This window comes from Delphinus delphis, chromosome 17 (genome assembly GCF_949987515.2).
Source record: "Delphinus delphis chromosome 17, mDelDel1.2, whole genome shotgun sequence".
In the NCBI taxonomy this organism is placed as follows: Eukaryota; Metazoa; Chordata; class Mammalia; order Artiodactyla; family Delphinidae; genus Delphinus; species Delphinus delphis.
Window position 1 is genome coordinate 55,509,077 of NC_082699.1, and position 19,996 is coordinate 55,529,072.

The following is a 19,996-nucleotide window of genomic DNA, read 5'->3' on the forward strand; positions in this document are numbered from 1 at the left end:
TCTACAAAAATTCATGAAATCATCACACTTATTTGCTAAAATCCATTCATTGAACAAATGTTTATGGAACACCTCTTGTATGTCAGGTCTTCTTTTTGTTAAGCAAAAAACAATACAGTGGCAGGGAGAGGAGGGCAAGAAAGATTAGGAAAATAAACAAACAAATTATATATAATCTGGTGAGTGGTTGCTGTAAAGAAAACAAAAAGGCAGGATAAGGGTATAGAGAATGAATGGAGGATGAATAGCAGAAAATTATTTTAGATAGGATGGCCAAGGAACACAGGTGAAAACTTGAATGAAGCAATGCAGTAAGCCCAAAAGGTATTTTGGGGATGCATGTTCCAAGGAGAAAAAATAGAAAGTTCAAAGACCTTGAAGCAGTTAAAATTTTATCCAGATAACAAATATTGAAAATGAACACAAATTAAAGATAATTCTTTGATATCAACCTAAGATAACTCTGCACTTGACTCTCATATTTGAATTTTTAAGACATCAAGCCTTTTTCTTTTTTTTGAATTTTTGAACACTTAAAGGCATAATCATTTTTATCCATAACATTTGAAACTAAAAATATTTATAGTAAAAAATAGAAATGCAAAGTATATTTTCATTTATGTAAAGATTAGCAGTGGGACCAAATGGTAAAACCAAAACTGAGCTATCATCTGAATGTCATTTAAAATCTATTTCTTGTCTCACACAAATCCCATATGTCCTTCTGTTATATATTCGATTTTCTGTATTTACACCTGTTCTACAAGGTATACATTATTTTTTAAGTGGCATAAGGTAATATATCCTTTTTGTGTGATCTTGGCAGGAAACAGAAGTCATCTGATACAATTTTCTTCTATCTCTAAGTATGCACTTTCAAACCAATGCAACAGAAATATAGGAGGTAGGGTGTTTAAAGCCCAGGGGCTTTTGACAGTGGTGGTGTAATGGCTCCTGAGTCCCTCATGTTTTGCCCTTAAAAGTAAAAAGTGAGGCTGAATCCATGCTAGGGACAGTCCACTAGCATTTACTCCTGAAGTTGAATGTCAGCCATAGCATGGTCTCAAAGGCTTTAATGCCTGGTAGGAGTGCCGGTCCTTGCTGAAATGAATCTGTAATCAAATGGCCTGAGCTTCCTTTTCTTTACATGGATTTTTATTTCTTATGGCAAAAACACTAGGATTAGTCAACTGACACATATGACATATGAGAAAGCTTTCTAATAATCATGTAGAATAGGGGTTTTCTTCTGCTTTAAACAAAAATGGTTTATGTTTACAGTGTAAAGTTCTTATTCTCTACTCTCCATCTCACAGAATATTCTATTTTTTCTCTTTCCCCTTTTAAACTGTTCTTTCATGTTTCTTTTTTCTTCTTTAATGTCAGCTCACTTCTCCCTTTTATCTCCTTCCTCTTTCTAATTCTTGTCTCATCCTCATACCTTCATGGACAAAAGAAAATATATATTTTTTGGATAATGTAATGTTTGAATATTTTAGGGTCAGAAGAAAATGCAGAGTGCACACCTTGATTAAATATATATTTGTACAACCAATTAGAATTATAGTAATCATTATTTTAACTTTAAGTTTATTTTTATTTTAGACCCTTACAAACACTGAAAACAAATCATGAATATATGCCTATTGTTAGAACTCTGCTCCTTTTTAACCAATTGCTCTTAAATGTATAAATTGATGGAAAGAAATTTCACAATCCCCCTAACTAGCATATTCTAATAAATAAGTACTATTATCCTCTAGAAAATTGTCATTACATTTCCCCAAAGCCTTTCTGAAAATTTTAATTGAAAGAAAAATCTTGCCTTCAAGGAACTCTAAATTATTAGAATGAGAAAGAATGACACAAGTCCATGCTTTTAGCCCTTTCCAAGATGCAAAAATCTTTGGTGGAAGATAATTTTTACATATAATAACTTTAAAGTGTTATTAAAACAAGATATCAACAAATGAAAAATGAGTAATATCAAATCCTTTATCAGCACTGCATATAAATTTTTTATCTTAGATCTAATACCTTGAGAACTGAAGTCTTATCTTCTGATTTTATGGTGGAGAATTTGGCAAGCACAAAAACAACTTAATTTTTGAATACTTAGATGATTCCAAGAACTATGCCAAGGCTTTAAAACATCTAATAGCCACAGTAAACCTATAACTTTCCTGTTTTATTGATATGGGAATTGAGAATCAGAGATTATGTAAAATTTCCAGGATCACCACAATTTCATGTTAAAGTCAAAGCCTAATACTACTACCCAAGACTTAATTAACCCTTATGCTGAGAACCTACTACAATTCCCAGTTATAAGGACTTATTCAGTTTTACATGATTCTTTACAACTTTTCTCCATTAATTAGTACATTAACGTGATAAATACATAAACAGAACTTTAATAAGTAATTCATGGATTTACATTTCACTGCTTTGCATATGTAGGGTCTTTGAACACTCTGAATAGATGAATGTTTTCAATAATATTTAAAGATTAATGAGCTAGTTTATGCCTTTCCATAAGTCATCATATCACTCTACCTTTATAATTATCTTGAGGGAATTTTCATAGTATATATGAAATTAAATGAAGACAGCTACTTATCCAGTTATCTTCCGTTATATGGTATTAATATTTTCTATCAGTATGTACATAAAGAAACTAAAAGTGACACAGAAATTATGCAAATAATTACTGGGAAAAGTGAGGCAGAAATAATTACTGATTCCTGATATTTAGAGAGAAATATTTTAAAATCTATTGTGAGGCTAAAGAGATTTATTATCATGTGTCTTTCTTCAATTATTAAACTGACTTAAAGCAATGTAATTTCTGATTTATACATGTTGTATGACTAATTTTGGCCTAGACATATAGGAACATTTCTCTCAGCTCATGGTCCTTTAGGATAGTTTATTTATTAGTATTTTATAAGAGTATGAAGTCAACATATATTGTGCTTCCTAAAGAAGAACATTATCTATTTTCTCTTATGAGAGTATAAAAGTGTGTAAAGAAGATCTCTTTGTTCTGTTAACCATAGCTCTATGCTAGGTGCAAAATAGGAGGAACATCAAGTCCAGATGATTTATTCTCCTTTACTTGTTGTTTGTCAAAAGTATACTTGAACAGGTTAAGAAATTCCACATTATAAATAAGATATAGAATTCCAATTAGGAAATTAGCTCATCAGCCAAAACATAAAGAAAAGCAATCTTCTATAATGTACATTGAGGTCTGGAGTCAGAAAACCTTATCTTCAAATCCTGCCCCTACTTTACTGTTTATTAGGTTATGTCACTTTAAAAGAAAACTGTTTTACTTCTCTAAGACTCAGCTTATTCATCTGTAAATTCTGAGAGTAACTTCTCCATAGATTTCCTGTGAGGATTTAATTAAATATGTATTTATATTACTCAGCATGAAACCTGGAAATTAGGAAGCATTAAGTAAGTGGTAATCGTATTAGAAACTGGTTATTTAGCTGAAGGACGAGAAAGTTGAAGAGTCATTTACAGGTTTCCAGTGTTTTAAATTATTTTTTGTAGGGAGTTTTCAACAAACAAAAGAATAATAAAAGAATAGTTCACATTCCATTTATTGTAGCAGGAAGAACTAAACTACTGGTTTGTAAGAAAAACACTCTGTAAAATATGCTAGGCATATCTCTTTTGGGAAGTGGTGATATCAAGTTCCTACAGAGATAAGTGACCATCAATCCTTCCTTTTTATTTATGATAGTCCCAACTTGTACCACTTTCCCAGCACAATTATTAATAACGTCCTGATTTGAATGGTAAAAGATTTAGAGCAGTTTTGTCCTATACAAAGTACACGTTCGATGAATGCATATCACCAGACCTTATCTTTACCTCCTCAGTAATGAGTGTACATTCCATATAATTTCGATTAAAATCAATTTAGAATATATTTTATTCTAATTAAATATGAATTAACATTGTATTAATCTGTGTTAAAATATGGTAAAATGTGTTTTAAAAAGTTAAAAATAAAAACTATTGACACGTAATTTCTTTTCAGGTATGGCAAGAAGTGTTATTAAAAATAGATTTTATATATTTATAAATGTATATGTTATATTGTTTATATGCACACTCATGTCTTCTCTATCAAAAAGTGGAGTATTGAGATTATTAAAATAAAGACAAAATTTTGCTTATCTTTTATTTTAAAAAAACTTCCTCTCATTTTCCAAGTCACATACCAATAAAACTTTAATGAGAAAGAACTCATTAGAACTATTTCTTAACCTGAAATTAAGCTTTACTACGCTTCTTTTAGTTTAATACTATATAATTTAAAATTTTAATTTCCAGATATGCTTTTGGAACAAAGAAGAAAGCAACTTCCCAACAGTCTACATTTTCCACATCCATGGAATTCTACAAGATCCAAAAGTCATTGTAATGATCCTGAAATATGATAAGATTCTAAACTATTTTTATGGTTTAGAAAATGTTTTAATCTGCTTCAAATAACTTAGCAGGGCTAAGTTCATACAGTGTTTATTTTATTTATCAATATAAATTGGGTACAACATTACAAAAATATAGTCTGAAATAATGAGATTTCTGGCCAACCCTACACCATCTACTCATTCAAATTGTTTCCACTTATATTTGTGAAATACTGGGAAAAATTATTATTTTATATTTTTATACATACATATAATTTATAGAGAAGAGAAAAACATTTATTTACTAATGCATATTTTCTAATTTTTTTGATGATAAAATACACCCAGAAAAATCAGCTTCTGTGATCCTTAAAAGATAGGTAAATTCCTTACATATTGGCATAGAAATCTTTGCATAAACTTTTAAAAATGAAAAATAATATTTATTTCAAAGGATGGTAGCACATAATAATTCCATATTAATAGCATTCCAATTCTGTGTTATTGGAAATATGTATGTATATTTTCATTGATTGCATTTCATCTCAATTGCATCAAATAGCCACTCTGATTTGCATATTTAGATACATCATAACTAATAGTTTAAAATTAATGTAAAACTATTATATTTGAAACAAATATTGAAAGATGCATGATAACTAATTTTGATATATAATATGTACAATCACAAAGCATACAAATTTATAAACTTACCAATACAGGTAGGTAAGGAGTCATTCCATTGGGCCAAAGAATTTGGCACTGAATCACACCTAATTGCAAAGGATCCATGGAGAATATATCCAGGATTACATTCAAAAAGAACCAATGAACCAACTGCAAATTCATTGCCAATCCTTCTTCCAAACCTTGGTTCAGGCACAGAACTGCATTGTGTGGAACTTGTTCTAGGAACAGCTGCGTACAAATAATTGTTGACTTTAATTTCATATTTGGTAGAGAAATAGAGATTTCAAAATGAAAGTATGCAAACAGATTTCAAAGAAATCTTCACCAACTTGAACTTTAGTTAACAATTTGAATACACTTATAAAAGTTTATACATAATGAAATACAATTCAAAATGAATAAATATTGCTATTGTCATCAAGATTTTTTATTTAAAAACATTTCACTTTTGATCCTTTAAACAACATCGGTTAAGGTTTTTTTTTTCTGTTTTTTGTGTGACCACACTCATCAATATAAAAATGTAGCTTGAGTAAGATATTTCAATTTATGGAATGAAAGCAAAGAGATACATCTTTTTTTTTCTTTTTAAAATGGAATACCAAGCTTACAAAAAACAGATGTCAGGTTACATAAGGTAATGTCAAGTTTTTTTTTTTTTTTTACAGTATTTGGCCCCTAAAAACATAAATTTAAAAAAGCAAACACAGCACTTGATTAATTTCATAGCATGTTCATAAACTTGGTTGTTTAAAATATGTTTGCTACTGATGAAGACAATACGTTCAGGCTAGACAGAAGTCAGACAGATTAACAACAATAGAAGTTTTATTTTAATAATCATACAATATCAAATTTGAAATTGCTTTTAGGCTTTATAGGTATGTCCTTCAATTGTGACTTCTTTTTGATTAAGTAAAATAGAATGATAACAGGATGTTTTTTCTTTTTAAAACACATACAGATGGGACTAAGGAATTTGATAACAGCCCAAAAAATGATAGGATGAATTCCAAATAGACAGATTCCTCATATGTGACTTGAGTGAAAATAACTTCATTTGTTAGAGTGCCTTTTAAAATTCATAATACCACAAATTGTTTACAGAGGGAATACTATTAAGAATGAAACAGTATAATATTATAGCCAATATTATAATTGGAATAAGAGGGTTTAAGAAGAATATCAAACCACTAATGTTTATAAATTTATTAGGAATAAAGTTCAAGATATATTTGAGAATAACAACTACATGATCATACATAATTCAAACAAAATATTCAGATGATAGGTCTTAATTTAGTTTTATATAATGTGGAAGTGTGTCTATAAAAGGTGACAAAAGAACTATGTAAACTGACTTTGAATTGCACAAAAATATTTAATAGTCATGAAGAAAGTTTGAATTCTCCTAAGAGAATGAGAGACTAAAATTTTAGAGTGGAGTAATGATTTCCTTGGCATGTCTAAGTACATCAGCACAAAAAGTTTGTGTATTTTTAATTTAGAGTGCTAGACTCTAAGGAAATAGAATATGTAGAGTGAAGCATTGTCAAAAAAACACACCAGATGTTTTGAAAACAATATGTTGGGAGGAAGGAAAAGCATGCAGCTAACTTGAGAATGATGATGGAAACAATAGGTCCTTTTTGACTTTGGTCAAAGTAATAGTGCTCTAACAATGGGGGAGGGGACAGGGCAAAACTGTTTTTAAAAAACACACACAACTTTTACCTCTCCTATATGGTTATGAGGATCTCATCATTCAATAACTCTGGACATAGCATGGAAACTGATATCATTCCTTAGTGTGTTTCTATGCTACACAGTCACTTACCTTGATAAACAAAGTGAAATCCCTTAGCTGTTACTGGTCCAATTGAAGTAAATCGAATTGTGATCTGATTACCTGAACTCAGTGGAAGTGATTCTCCTACTCAACAAAACAAACACTAAGATATCATAAATAATTTCATTCAGTAAACCTAACAAATGATATTAATTTACACTGTCATTTGAAAATGTCAATCTATGTTCTATTAAATTACTTTAATATATCCTACCACTGACAACATATTTTCTTTGGGTTCAGCTTCAATTGCAACCTTTTTACTGGAAAGCTTTTATTACATTTTGATAATATTGCCTCATTCTGTAAAGAATCTTTAAATACTACATTAAACACTAAGTGACTAAGTCACACTAAGTGACTAAGTACTATATTTACTTGATTACAATCCCAGAAAACAGTTGGTTATATTTTTCTCATGAATTTGAATTATTCTTGTGTTTCTATTCTTTTTTTAAAAATAAAGAATGATTCTATTTTCAGTTTATTTCTAATATGGATGACATAAATCTCAACTTTCACTACAATACCAATCAAAGTCAGTCTTTAATCAATAACTGATGCATGGCAGTTCTATTAAAGGATACCTGAATGGGATCCTGAGAGGGAAGATAACAGAGAAGATTGCTGAGTTGGCCCATCATACACCTCAACAACATCGTGGAGTGATGTCTGGAAAAATACAAACTGGCCAAACACCACTGATCAACAGGAACCAGGAGAAGCAAACAAATCACCAACCATCCAAAAATGAAAACAAAAAACAAACAAAAAAAAAATAGAAAGAGGAGGAGAGAGAGAACAAAGTATTACAATTTAATAGTCATCTTTTTTTTTCTACCTTTAAAAGAGGATGTGTGCCAATTGGTTGATATGCCTGACACATGTACTTCAGGTCATAAAAGTAATAACCGTGGCCTAAAAGCAATAAAATTGTAAGAATATTATTTTTTTAATTAAATTAAATGGGTATAACATTTAATTTAGCTCAGAAATCATAAGGTTGGCGATTAATACTGTATATTTTTTGTTTTTCTATTGGTAGATTCTTTTCACTTTGTGACTCTCTTCTCTTTTTCTAATTTTTTTTCCTCTTTGAGATGACATAGACAAAGTTTTAGTTTAGGGGATTTATCGTAGATTGCTTTTAAAATGCTATTCCATTATAAATAACAGTGTCACTAGAAAAATATCAACAATATACTTCTAATGTATAGGGTTTAATTCACATTCTGAAAATGGTCCCTAAATATTTATTGTTAATCCTCTGCCAAAATAAAGACATATTATTTATGATTCCTCAGCAACTGAGATATTTTAATTTCAATTGAGATATAAAATTCTACAAAATGATTGCTTTTTCATGGTAAGTACAGATCTGATGTACTTACCAACAGAGTTTTATAAATGTCTCCTTTTTACTTCATTTTGTACTTTTCCTTTAATAATATATTAAGTTTACATGCAGAAACTACCCAAACTATAACTTAAAAGAAAGAACCTGTTACAGAGCAGAAATCAACTAGTGTTTTGTGATTTTAAAAAGTGAAATAGGTAAGAAAATTCATCCTCAAAACATTTCATTGAATAGAAAAATTGTGGGGTTTAAAAGACTATGATTTTTCAGAAGTTTAATAATGTAAAAGCAAGGTAACTTGTAAAAATTCAACATTATATTACTGTCATTGAACTATACATTGCACAAATATATATAGTTTTTTAAAGTTCTTCATATTTTACCGCTTAATCGAGGTTATGGTCATCCTATGGTGGTCATATGAAGACAGGCTTGTTCATTTGAAACATGCTGAGTTTTGTATTTGAAGCCACACACATAATACTGTACACAAAGCTACATGTATTTTTTTTGGCCTGCTAAAATAAGCTGTTGATCTCAGTCCAGTTCTTTGTGGGGTAAAAGAAAACAAACACAGAGTGTTGCTACTTTCAATAATTCCTGAACCTTAGAGGGCTGACTTTCATAAATGATCCTCCTTAAAACATGATGTCATAGAAACAAATTTATGTTTCTATCAAATCACATACATGTAGTCAATTATTTTAATGCTTTACAAGTCATATGAAAAATTTCCAGTTCGACCTTTTTAAAATATCCATATTTGATGGTCTACCAAATCCCAAGTTATTTCAAAAATACTCCTAAAAATATTAAGAAAGTTTTTGTTTTCTGTTTTTGCATTTGTTTAGATTGGTGTTTGGATGATCTGTTTTCAAAAGTGTCTTTTAAAGTTTCTATTAAAATGCAGATGTTGCCATTGCCTTTCTAAGTGCCCCCTCATCCCCCCCAAAATCAAAGTAGACTAATCACTAAGAACTTTGCTAAACTAAGTACTCTGTGCAACAAGACTCTTGATAGATAACATTCTTTCTCTGTATCTTTCTGGGAAGTCATTAGGGAAAAGTGTCAAAATTCAACATCCTTTATCTCTTCCTACATATCTCAAATATTCCATTAGGAAACATGTCCAATTTCCAAGCAAACCACTATATTTACAAACAACATTTAAAACAACCAATATACACAGTGATCCAAGATCTTTTTCTAAGGAAAAAGGAAAAAAAATACGCCCTCTTTTCTTCCTGTTTGTAGGCTTCTTGTTCTCAAATATTACTTCTCTACAGATAGACTGGAGTTTTGTGTCACCTGTAAATTGGGTATGTTGAGACTATAACTTTTAATAATATAGCCAGTAACACCATATATTTGCATCATATTAAGTAAAGAAAACTGTAGGGCACTCCCTTTTGAGTGATGTTAGTTTGTAATTTATTGTAGTAATTCTGTGATGAGATAGGGGAGAATTGAGAAGGGTAGGGGGTGAGGGAGTTGAGTGTTGAATCTTCCTTTATTAAGCAATCAGTATGCTACTTCTCTTCAACTGCAACCTTACTCTGTTGTAATATGGCCAATGGAAATTTTAAGTTAAAAATAGCTTTTATTAGGAAAAAACTCTGAGAGGGTACTGAATCATTATACGAAAGATGAAATTTTAAAGTACATGTTGAATAAGTGTTTTGTAGTATGAAGAATCAAGAACACTTGCACAGTGATCTTACTTCCTACACATTATCAGGTTAACTATTGTCTTACTAAACCGATATGCTACAATTCTTAACCAAATCTCCCCTGATCAGTCAGAATCTCAAGAATTAAATGGTTACTCCAATGTTTGCTTCCTCATTCTGCCTCTAAATGTCTAAATTTACTTAGTTTTCTTATGTTCAGATAACAGTAGGTCCTTTGCTTCTAAAACATTCTGAATAGCCAACCGCACCCTTTGCATAGCTGAGACTAAAGTAGGAAAACAAAAATGTAAACATTTTAAGGTGAACCAAAAGGTAACTAGTTGGATGCTGTTTTCTGGTAAGCAAGACATTGTCTAGTACATCATTCTGGGTCCCCTGTGTTTATGAGGGCTGTGGTGTAATGCAAAGGATTATTATTATCCAATAGAACTATTTGTAAATTCATCCTACATATCATTGTAAATTCATTTCAGTATTTCATCTGCCTGTCTATCTATCTATCCATCCATCCATAATCTATATTTGGTTCTTTGAATTCTTTCTTGAAACACTGTAACATATTACAGGGTCCCTCATTAATTAATGAGTTAAATAAAAATTTTAACACATGTTTATTTTATATTTGTATGGCAGCCATGATTATGCCCTCTTTAAAAAAAAAAAGGGGCTTCCCTGGTGGCGCAGTGGTTGAGAGTCCACCTGCCGATGCAGGGGACTCGGGTTCGTGCCCTGGTCCGGGAAGATCCCACATGCCGCGAAGCGGCTGGGCGCGTGAGCCATGGCCAGAAACTAGTACCTCAACCTAATAGCTGGACCACCATTTTTTTTTTTCCTAAGGCTATATTTAACCCCTGAAGTCTGGGCTGATCATGCTTTCTGGAATGATTAGCAACCCTATTCTTTTTCTTAGTTTCCAACAGAGGTATAAAATTCTTTGCATCTCAGCTCCAAGCTCTTCTTTCTCTTTCTCTGGAGATTTGCATGTCGATATCAAAAGCATTTTGCTCTCATGCTATTAGTATAGGTTATAAACACTAAGCTGTTTCTTAAATGAGACACCATTTTAAGGAAGTTTCTCCTTCTTTAAGCATAATAGATGTTAAGAATAATGTCTCTCTTTTATTAAAAATCCATTTTTATAATGTTAGATGTATCACTGCAAGCTAGATACAGGAAGAAAGGGAAACTTAGTAAGGTAGAAATAAACATGTAAAAATCTCTACAAACAAGCCAATGCAAATAACCTATTATTAAACCTGAAACTACTTCCAAGCCTCTTATTTCCCATATATTTTATCCTACAATACAGTTTATTAATTCAACTAATATTTGTTGATTCTATGAGGTACCAGGAACTGAACTAAATGCTGGGGATAAAAAGTGACTAATACAGAAAGGGCCCCATTAATTATATTTATGGTCATTTAGGTGGCAGCTTACCTTTATTCTATGTATGATAAGATGTTAGACTAGCCAATTAAATTAATTATAAACCAACAATGGTACTTTGGGCACATCTTTCCATACAGATCATTGGTATGTTAATCATTTAATCCATTCTTCAAAGCAAGTCCTCTACCAACAACTTCTAATGGGCAACATTTGGGGGGAGACCCAGACTGCGTTTTAAAGAAATCCATAATTTAGATTTTTAAGAATCACTTAAATAGAGGAAACCTCTAACTTAGATTATATTGGTTAGGATATTTACCCCAACTTCAAAATTTGCTCTCCCATGAGCAAATAAACTCAGAATGAAACCAGGCATTGTGTCTATCTACTCTTCTTTGTATATGAAACAAGGTTTACTTGACATTTAATTTTTACAGTATCGTATTCAACGAAGACAATATCATATTCAACCAAGACAAAGAGGCAGGGTTCCATTTACTGAGATGGTCTTCATGGTTTAAGTATTCAACAAACTTAACTTTCAAAGAGCTTTTGTTTCCTGTTCTACACCAAGCACTTTCAAATCCATCTCCTTTAATCATGTTCATTTAACTCTAAGACTTTGTCCATTCTTCTTAATTTACCCATTTCAAATGTAAGTCAATAAATAATAAGAGAGGCCTAGGATGGCAGAAAGAAACTCCTGAGCATTAGGAGTTAACTGTGAGAATACTCTGTGCAGATGAACAGTCTCTCTGAAAATATCATTGTGGGAAACAGTAGAGTGGGTGCTTAGGGTATGACACAACACACTAAATAGTGCAGTGCCCAGAGGGTTGTGCATTTGTTTAAAATATGAATCAACAGAACAAAGAAGTTAAAGCTCCCTTTTCCACTAAACTCTACTCTGGAATATTGCTGAAATGTTCCGCCACTGCCTAAGCAAGTCAGGAATTTTGGATGTTACATTTAATTTTTGTGCCATCAAAATAACACTGTACAGACAGCCTCTTCAATAAGTGGTGCTGGGAAAACTGGACAGCTACATGAAAACAATGAAATGAGAACACTCCCTAACACCATACACAAAAATAAACTCAAAATGAATTAAAGACCTAAATATAAGGCCAGACGCCATCAAACTCTTAGAGGAAAACATAGGCAGAACACTCTATGACATAAATCACAGCATGATCCCTTTTGACCCACCTCCTAGAGAAATGGAAATAAAAACAAAAATAAACACATGGGACCCAATGAAACTTAAAAGCTTTTGCACAACAAAGGAAACCATAAACAAGACGAAAAGACAGCCCTCAGAATGGGAGAAAATATTTGCAAATGAAGCAACTGACAAAGGATTAATCTCCAAAATTTACAAGCAGCTCATGCAGCTCAATATCAAAAAAACAAACAACCCAATCCAAAAATGGGCAGAAGACCTAAACAGACATTTCTCCAAAGAAGATATACAGATTGCCAACAAACACATGAAAGAATGCTCAACATCATTCATCATTAGAGAAATGCAAATCAAAACTACAATGAGGTGTCATCTCACACCGGTCAGAATGGCCATCATCAAAAAAATCTACAAACAATAAATGCTGGAGAGGGTGTGGAGAAAAGGGAACACTCTTGCACTGTTGGTGGGAATGTAAATTGATACAGCCACTATGCAGAACAGTATGGAGGTTCCTTAAAAAACTAAAAATAGAACTACCATAGACCCAGCAATCCCACTACTAGGCATATACCCTGAGAAAACCATATATCAAAAAGATTCATGTACCACAATGTTCATTGCAGCTCTATTTATAATAGCCAGGACATGGAAGCAACGTAAGTGTCCATCAACAGATGAATGGATAAAGAAGATGTGGCACATATATACAGTGGAATATTACTCAGTCATAAAAAGAAACAAAATTGAGTTATCTGTAGTGAGGTGAAGGGACCTAGAGTCTGTCATACAGACTGAAGTAAGTCAGAAAGAGAAACACAAATACCGTATGCTAACACACATATATATGCAATCTAAAAAATAAAAGAAAAAAAAAGGTCATGAAGAACCTAGGGGCAAGACGAGAATAAAGACTCAGACCTACTAGGGAATGGACTTGAGGACACGGGGAGGGGAAAGGGTAAGCTGGGACAAAGTGAGAGCGTGGCATGGACATATATACACTACCAATTGTAAAACAGATAGCTAGTGGGAAGCAGCCACATAGCACAGGGAGATCAGCTAGGTGTTTTGTGAACACCTAGAGGGGTGGGATAGGGAGGGTGGGAGGGAGGGAGACGCAAGAGGGAAGAGATATGGGGATATATGTGTATGTATAACTGATTCACTTTGTTATAAAGCAGAAACTAACACACCATTGTAAAGCAATTATACTCCAATAAAGATGTTAAAAAAAAATAACACTATACAGAGACTCACTGATTTGGCAATTAATTAACTTTAAATGAGAATAATAAAACAAACGTGGATGTGGTTACTGTTATTCAGTGATCAGGATAGGAGTTATTGAATTAAAAATTAAAAATTGAGTTTATGCAAATAAAGAAGGGTTTCAATTTTATTTCACATTTGTTTTCCTCTCAGAAGGGAATAATTCACAGAGTATCCCAATGGCATGCTAGTGTAGGGAGGAAAAAACTCAGAATAGACTGGGCCATAACTAAGGGAACTGATCTAACCACTTCTGGGACAGTTGGTGAAGAGTTAAAATGTCCAAGAGGCTGTGGTAAATTCAGGTCTGATTCAAACTTGATTTGATGCAAAAGGGTCCTAACTTGGTGGAGGAAGGCCCAGTAGGTCTTTCTGGGCAGCAGTAGTTCTAGTAGTCAGATGGGTAGTACCTTATTGATTATGATGTCAAGGTACTGCAATGACAAGATTTGTTAGCTCCATGACAGAATGGATTAAGCAGCTTAAAGACTGTCAGCATCTGCAGCTGAGCAGATTTAGAGGACTAATATTTTCAAATAATCAATCTATGGATCTGAAATGCCCTAACAACTGTCTACTGAAGAGTGAAGGATTCCAGTTCTGGAATCAGACTCTCAAGGATTGAACCTAGGATGAGCCACATGAGAAAGTCACTTTACCTTTCCGTGACTCAATATCCACATCTGTAAAATAGGGATAATACAAGTACCTAAGCTCACAGGATTGATGTGAATATTACATAAATTGATACTTGTAAAACACTTTGAACAGTATCTGAAACATAGTAATAAATATTAGTTACTAATAACTCAGTTTTGTAAATATATATGCTACTAATTGAACCTGAATGTTTATTGATAGGCAAAATTTAATTGACCTTTGATGTTAAATAGCATATCTTTTCTAATTCTCTGCTTTCCAAACATGCATATTTAGAACAAATGATAGAACTGATTGGGTTAGAGAGTATTACAGCTATTTAAACCAGGGTTCATTTGTCTTTTGAATTCAAAATGGCTATGTACTTCTCTAACTACTTGATTTTACATTCTATCCTTTTGGATGAAATATGAAAATGTAATTAGCAGCTTTCTATAAGGTCTAAGAAAAGGGCTACAAGGTGAGAGAGCATTCATCTTTTGTTTTGTTTACTCCCTTCACCTGAAATCCATGCCACTCTATTGCAAAGGCATTGAAACTCCATCACAAAAGAAATAGTTTCACACAGAAGGGAGGCTGGGTAGAAAAAGGAATAGACACATACAAATTCCTATTAGATCTCAGCTTGATTCTCAACATGCCTGGTACTCCTTTCACAAAATCTACACATTCTTTTGTATTCTAGAGTTCATTTTGATAATATTAGGCACTCAGCTTGTTGGTCGCTCCATTACAAATTTTTTAACAAGTCACCTCTGTTGTTCAGCTTGCATTTTATTCACTAACACAGCACAGAAGGGCACACACATGTGCACCCACACTACCAACAGAACAGAAATAAATAAGGTTCAAATCAAGGATGTGTTTACAGCTGGACTTGATTATGTGCAAAAGCATAAAAAATAACTGTTGGTGACATAATCTATCAAAAGTTTCTCTAGCTTTATATGAATTTTGCCTCATACTTTCATCTCATATGAATATTTCAAAACAATAGCACAGAAATGTCCATGCATGCAAAAGGCTTCCTTTCACAATTAATAACATGTACAGAACTCTTTGCGCTCTGTATGCTCTGGCTGTGAAACTACTTGTGTAAATAGCTTCAAGGTTGCATTTTGGGATCATTATACTACCACTTGGATACCTCATGATTTTAAAGGCTCTGCCCCTTAAAGATGAGTACAAGGTATCCAATTAAAACTTTGAGTTGCACAGCAATGTGAGTGTACTTAGTGCCACTGAACTCTACAGTTAAATATGGTTAAAATAGTTATGTTTTATATTGTGTGACTTTTAGCACAATAAAAAACATTAAAAACCCTTCAGTTTTATGAAAAATATATATAGATGTAAGTTAAATATATGACAATTTACTTTGAAAAGTTCTAAAAAGCAGAATTTAAAAAATCAGCCCCAAATAAAATCAATGTGTTAATTATTTTTAGAACACCATCTAGCACTAGAAAAGTTTGGTAGAAGTTGCATTAATTGATGTAATAAGTGAGAGTTTCATCAGTATTTTGGGAAGTTTTACATTTTTACGTATCAGTGAGATTCCAAATACTCATGGTTATTATTATAGTACAATACTATTAAACTATGAATTCACAGTGAGGCAGGTTATACTAATACAGCATTTTAGTTAAGGTGAGCCAAGTGAATCATATATTAATTATCTAGGGGCTACTGTTGATACAATATCCACACAAAAGCTTGGCTCCATCCTGGGTGCTGGGGCCAATTTTGCCCTAGAGCAAACAATCTCTAAATTCTAGGTTAGCAGCTCACAAAAAACAATGAAATCATTCTGGCTCTGAAAATAAATATAACAAAATCTTATTGCTATCTTGTAATAATTAGGAAATAAAAGATGTTATTTAATAAAAATTCATTGTTCTGACCATGGCACCCAATTATCCAGTAAGTTACAAGCTGCAGAAATCTAGTCCTACTTTGAACTCGTAACAGTAAATGAAATCCTAATTTATTTTCCTGTAGTAATGTCTTGGGTGATACTCTTGCCAATCCATAAACTAGGCTTACTGAATAAATCCATAATAACTACTTTCAGGCTTCTCTAAAGCTGGCTTTCTGTCTATAACGTGACCATTTGCTTACTACCAAAAATTCAAAACTACCTATTTGACATATTTAAAAAATATAGGCATTGTAAAAAATACAAAAACAAAAAAAAAAACACTTGTAGCAAAGATAGTCCAATTTTATTTAATTGATCCAGGAGCAACTATCCAGTCAACTGCAAGCCAGTAACTTATCTGCAATTTGGCAGTTGTAACATTTCCCAATAACTGAAAATTAATTTGGTGTTTAAAAAGTAATGAGAGGGGAGGAGCTTCAAGATGGCGGAAGAGTAAGACGCGGAGATCACCTTCCTCCCCACAGATACATCAGAAATACATCTACACGTGGAACTGCTCCTATAGAACACCTACTGAACGCTGGCAGAAGACCTCAGACCTCCCAAAAGGCAAGAAACTCCCCACGTACCTCGGTAAGGCAAAAGAAAAAAGAAAAAACAGAGACAAAAGAATAGGGACGGGACCTGCACCAGTGGGAGGGAGCCGTGAAGGAGGAAAGGTTTCCACACACTAGAAGCCCCTGCGCGGGCAGAGACTGCAGGTGGCGGAGGGGGAAAGCTTCGGAGCCGCGGAGGAGAGGGCAGCCACAGGGGTACGGAAGGCAAAGTGGAGAGATTCCCGCACAGAGGATCGGTGCCGACCAGCACTCACCAGCCCAAGAAGCTTGTCTGCTCACCCGCCGGGACAGGGGGGCGCTGGGAGCTCAGGCTCGAGCTTCGGTCGGATCCCAGGGATAGGACTGGGGTTGGTGGCATGAACACAGCCTGCAGGGGGTTAGTGCACCATGGCTGGCTAGCCGGGAGTGAGTCCGGGAAAAAGTCTGGAGCTGCCGAAGAGGCAAGAGACTTTTTCTTGCCTCTTTGTTTCCTGGTGCACGAGGAGAGGGGATTCAGAGCGCTGCTTAAAGGAGTTCCAGAAACAGGCGCCAGCTGTGGCTATCAGCGTGGATCCCAGAGGCGGGCATGAGACGCTAAGGCCGCTGCTGCCGCCACCAAGAAGCCTGTGTACGAGCACAGGTCACTATCCACATCCCCCTTCCGGGGAGCCTGTGCAGCCCGCCACTGCCAGAGTCCCGGGATCCAGGGACAACTTCCCCAGGAGAACGCACGGCGCGCCTCAGGCTGCTGCAACGTCACGCTGGCCTCTGCCGCCGCCGGCTCGCCTTGCACTCCGTACCCCTCCCTCCCCACATCCTGAGTCAGCCAGAGCCCCCGAGTCAGCTGCTCCTTTAACCCCGTCCTGTCTGAGCAAAGAACAGATGCCCTCAGGCGACCTACACGCAGAGGCAGGTCCAAATCCAAAGCTGAACCCCGGGGAGCTGTGCAAACAAAGAAGAGAAAGGGAAATTTCTCCCAGCAGCTTCAGGAGCAGAGGATTAAATCTCCACAGCTTGATATACCCTGCATATGTGGAATACATGAATAGACAAGGAATCATACCAAATTGAGGAGGTGGACTTTGGGAGCAAAGATATATATATATATATATATATATATATATATATATATATATATATATATATATATATATATATATTTTCCCCCCTTTTTCTCCTTTTGTGAGTGTGTATGTGTATGCTTCTGTGTGTGATTTTGCTGTATATATTTGCTTTTACCATTTGTCCTAGGGTTCTGTCTGTCCTTTTTTTTTTTTTAATTTTTTCTTAATAATTATTTTTTTATTTTACTGTATTTTATTTTGTTTTATCTACTTTCTTTCCTTCTTTCTTTCTATTTTTTCTCCCTTTTATTCTGAGCCATGTGGATGAAAGGCTCTTGGTGCTCCAGCCAGGTGTCAGGGCTGTGTCTCTGAGGTGGGAGAGCCAAGTTCAGGACACAGGTCCACAAGAGACCTCCGAGCTCCACATAATATCAAACGGCAAAAATCTCCCAGACATCTCGATCTCAACCCCAAGACCCAGCTTCACTCAATGACCAGCAAGCTACAGTGCTGGACACCCTATGCCAAACAACTAGCAAGACAGGAACACAACCGCATCCATTAGCAGAGAGGCTGCCTAAAATAATAAGACCACAGACACCCCAAAACACACAACCAGACGTGGGCCTGCCCACCAGAAAGACAAGACCCAGGCTTATCCACCAAAACACAGGCACTAGTCCCCTCCACCAGGAAGCCTACACAACCCACTGAATCAACCTTAGCCACTGGGGACAGACACCAAAAACAACAGGAATGACGAACGTGCAGCCTATGAAAAGGAGACCCCAAACACAGAAAGTTAAGCAAAATGAGAAGACAGAAAAACACACAGCAGATGAAGGAGCAAGGAAAATATGCACCAGACTTAACAAATGAAGAGGAAATAGGGAGTCTACCTGAAAAAGAATTAAGAAAAATGATAGCAAAGATGATCCTAAATCTTGGAAGTAGAATAGAGAAAATACAAGAAACGTTTAACAAGGACCTATAAGAACTAAAGAGCAAACAAACAGTGATGGATAACACAATAAATGAAATTTAAAATTCTCTAGAAGGGATCAATAGCAGAATAACTGAGGCAGAAGGACGGATAAGTGACCTGGAAGATAAAATAGTGGAAATAACTACTGCAGAGCTGAATAAAGAAAAAAGAATGAAAAGAATTGAGGACAGTCTCAGAGACCTCTGGGACAACATTAAATGCACCATCATTCGAATTATAGAAGTCACAGAAGAAAAAGAGAAAAAGAAAGGGACTGAGAAAATATTTGAAGAAATTACAGTTGAAAACTTCCTTAATATGGGAAAGGAAATAGTTCATCAAGTCCAGGAAGCACAGACAGTCCCATACAGGATAAATCCAAGGAGAAACATGTCAAGACATATTAATCACACTATCAAAAATTAAATACAAAGAAAAAATATTAAAAGCAGCAAGGGAAAACCAACAAATAACACACAAGGGAATCCCCAAAAGGTTAACAGCTGATCTTTCAGCAGAAATGCTGCAAGCCAGAAGGGAGTGGCAGGACATATTTAAAGTGATGAAGGAGAAAAACCTACAAGCAAGATTACTCTACCCAGCAAGCATCTCATTCAGATTTGATGGAGAAATTAAAACCTTTACAAACAAGCAAAAGCTGAGAGAGTTCAGCACCACCAAACCAGCTCTACAACAACTGCTAAAGGAACTTCTCTAGGCAAGAAACACAAGAGAAGGAAAACGCCTGCAATAACAAACCCAAAACAATTAAGAAAATGGTAATAGGAACATACATATCAATAATTACCTTAAATGTAAATGGATTAAATGCTCCAACCAAAAGACATAGACTGGCTGAATGGATACAAAAACAAGACCCGTATATATGCTGTCTACAACAGACCCACTTCAGACCTAGGGACACATACAGACTGAAAGTGA

General features: G+C 34.3%; 1 protein-coding gene across 3 annotated transcripts in view; it reads right to left on the reverse strand.

Annotated features, from left to right (window-relative positions):
- The window catches only part of CSMD3 (CUB and Sushi multiple domains 3), a 1,080,105-nt gene that overhangs the window by 171,462 nt on the left and 888,647 nt on the right, over positions 1-19,996 (reverse strand). For 2 of the 3 annotated variants that reach the window (XM_060035245.1, XM_060035244.1), the window contains 3 exons: positions 7,560-7,673; positions 6,961-7,056; positions 5,148-5,351 (listed from right to left, as the gene is read on the reverse strand). In XM_060035245.1, coding sequence (XP_059891228.1) covers positions 5,148-5,351; positions 6,961-7,056; positions 7,560-7,673 — 414 coding nt within the window. The remainder of the gene's footprint in view (positions 1-5,147; positions 5,352-6,960; positions 7,057-7,559; positions 7,674-19,996) is intronic. The other variant, XM_060035246.1, reaches the window with a different exon arrangement.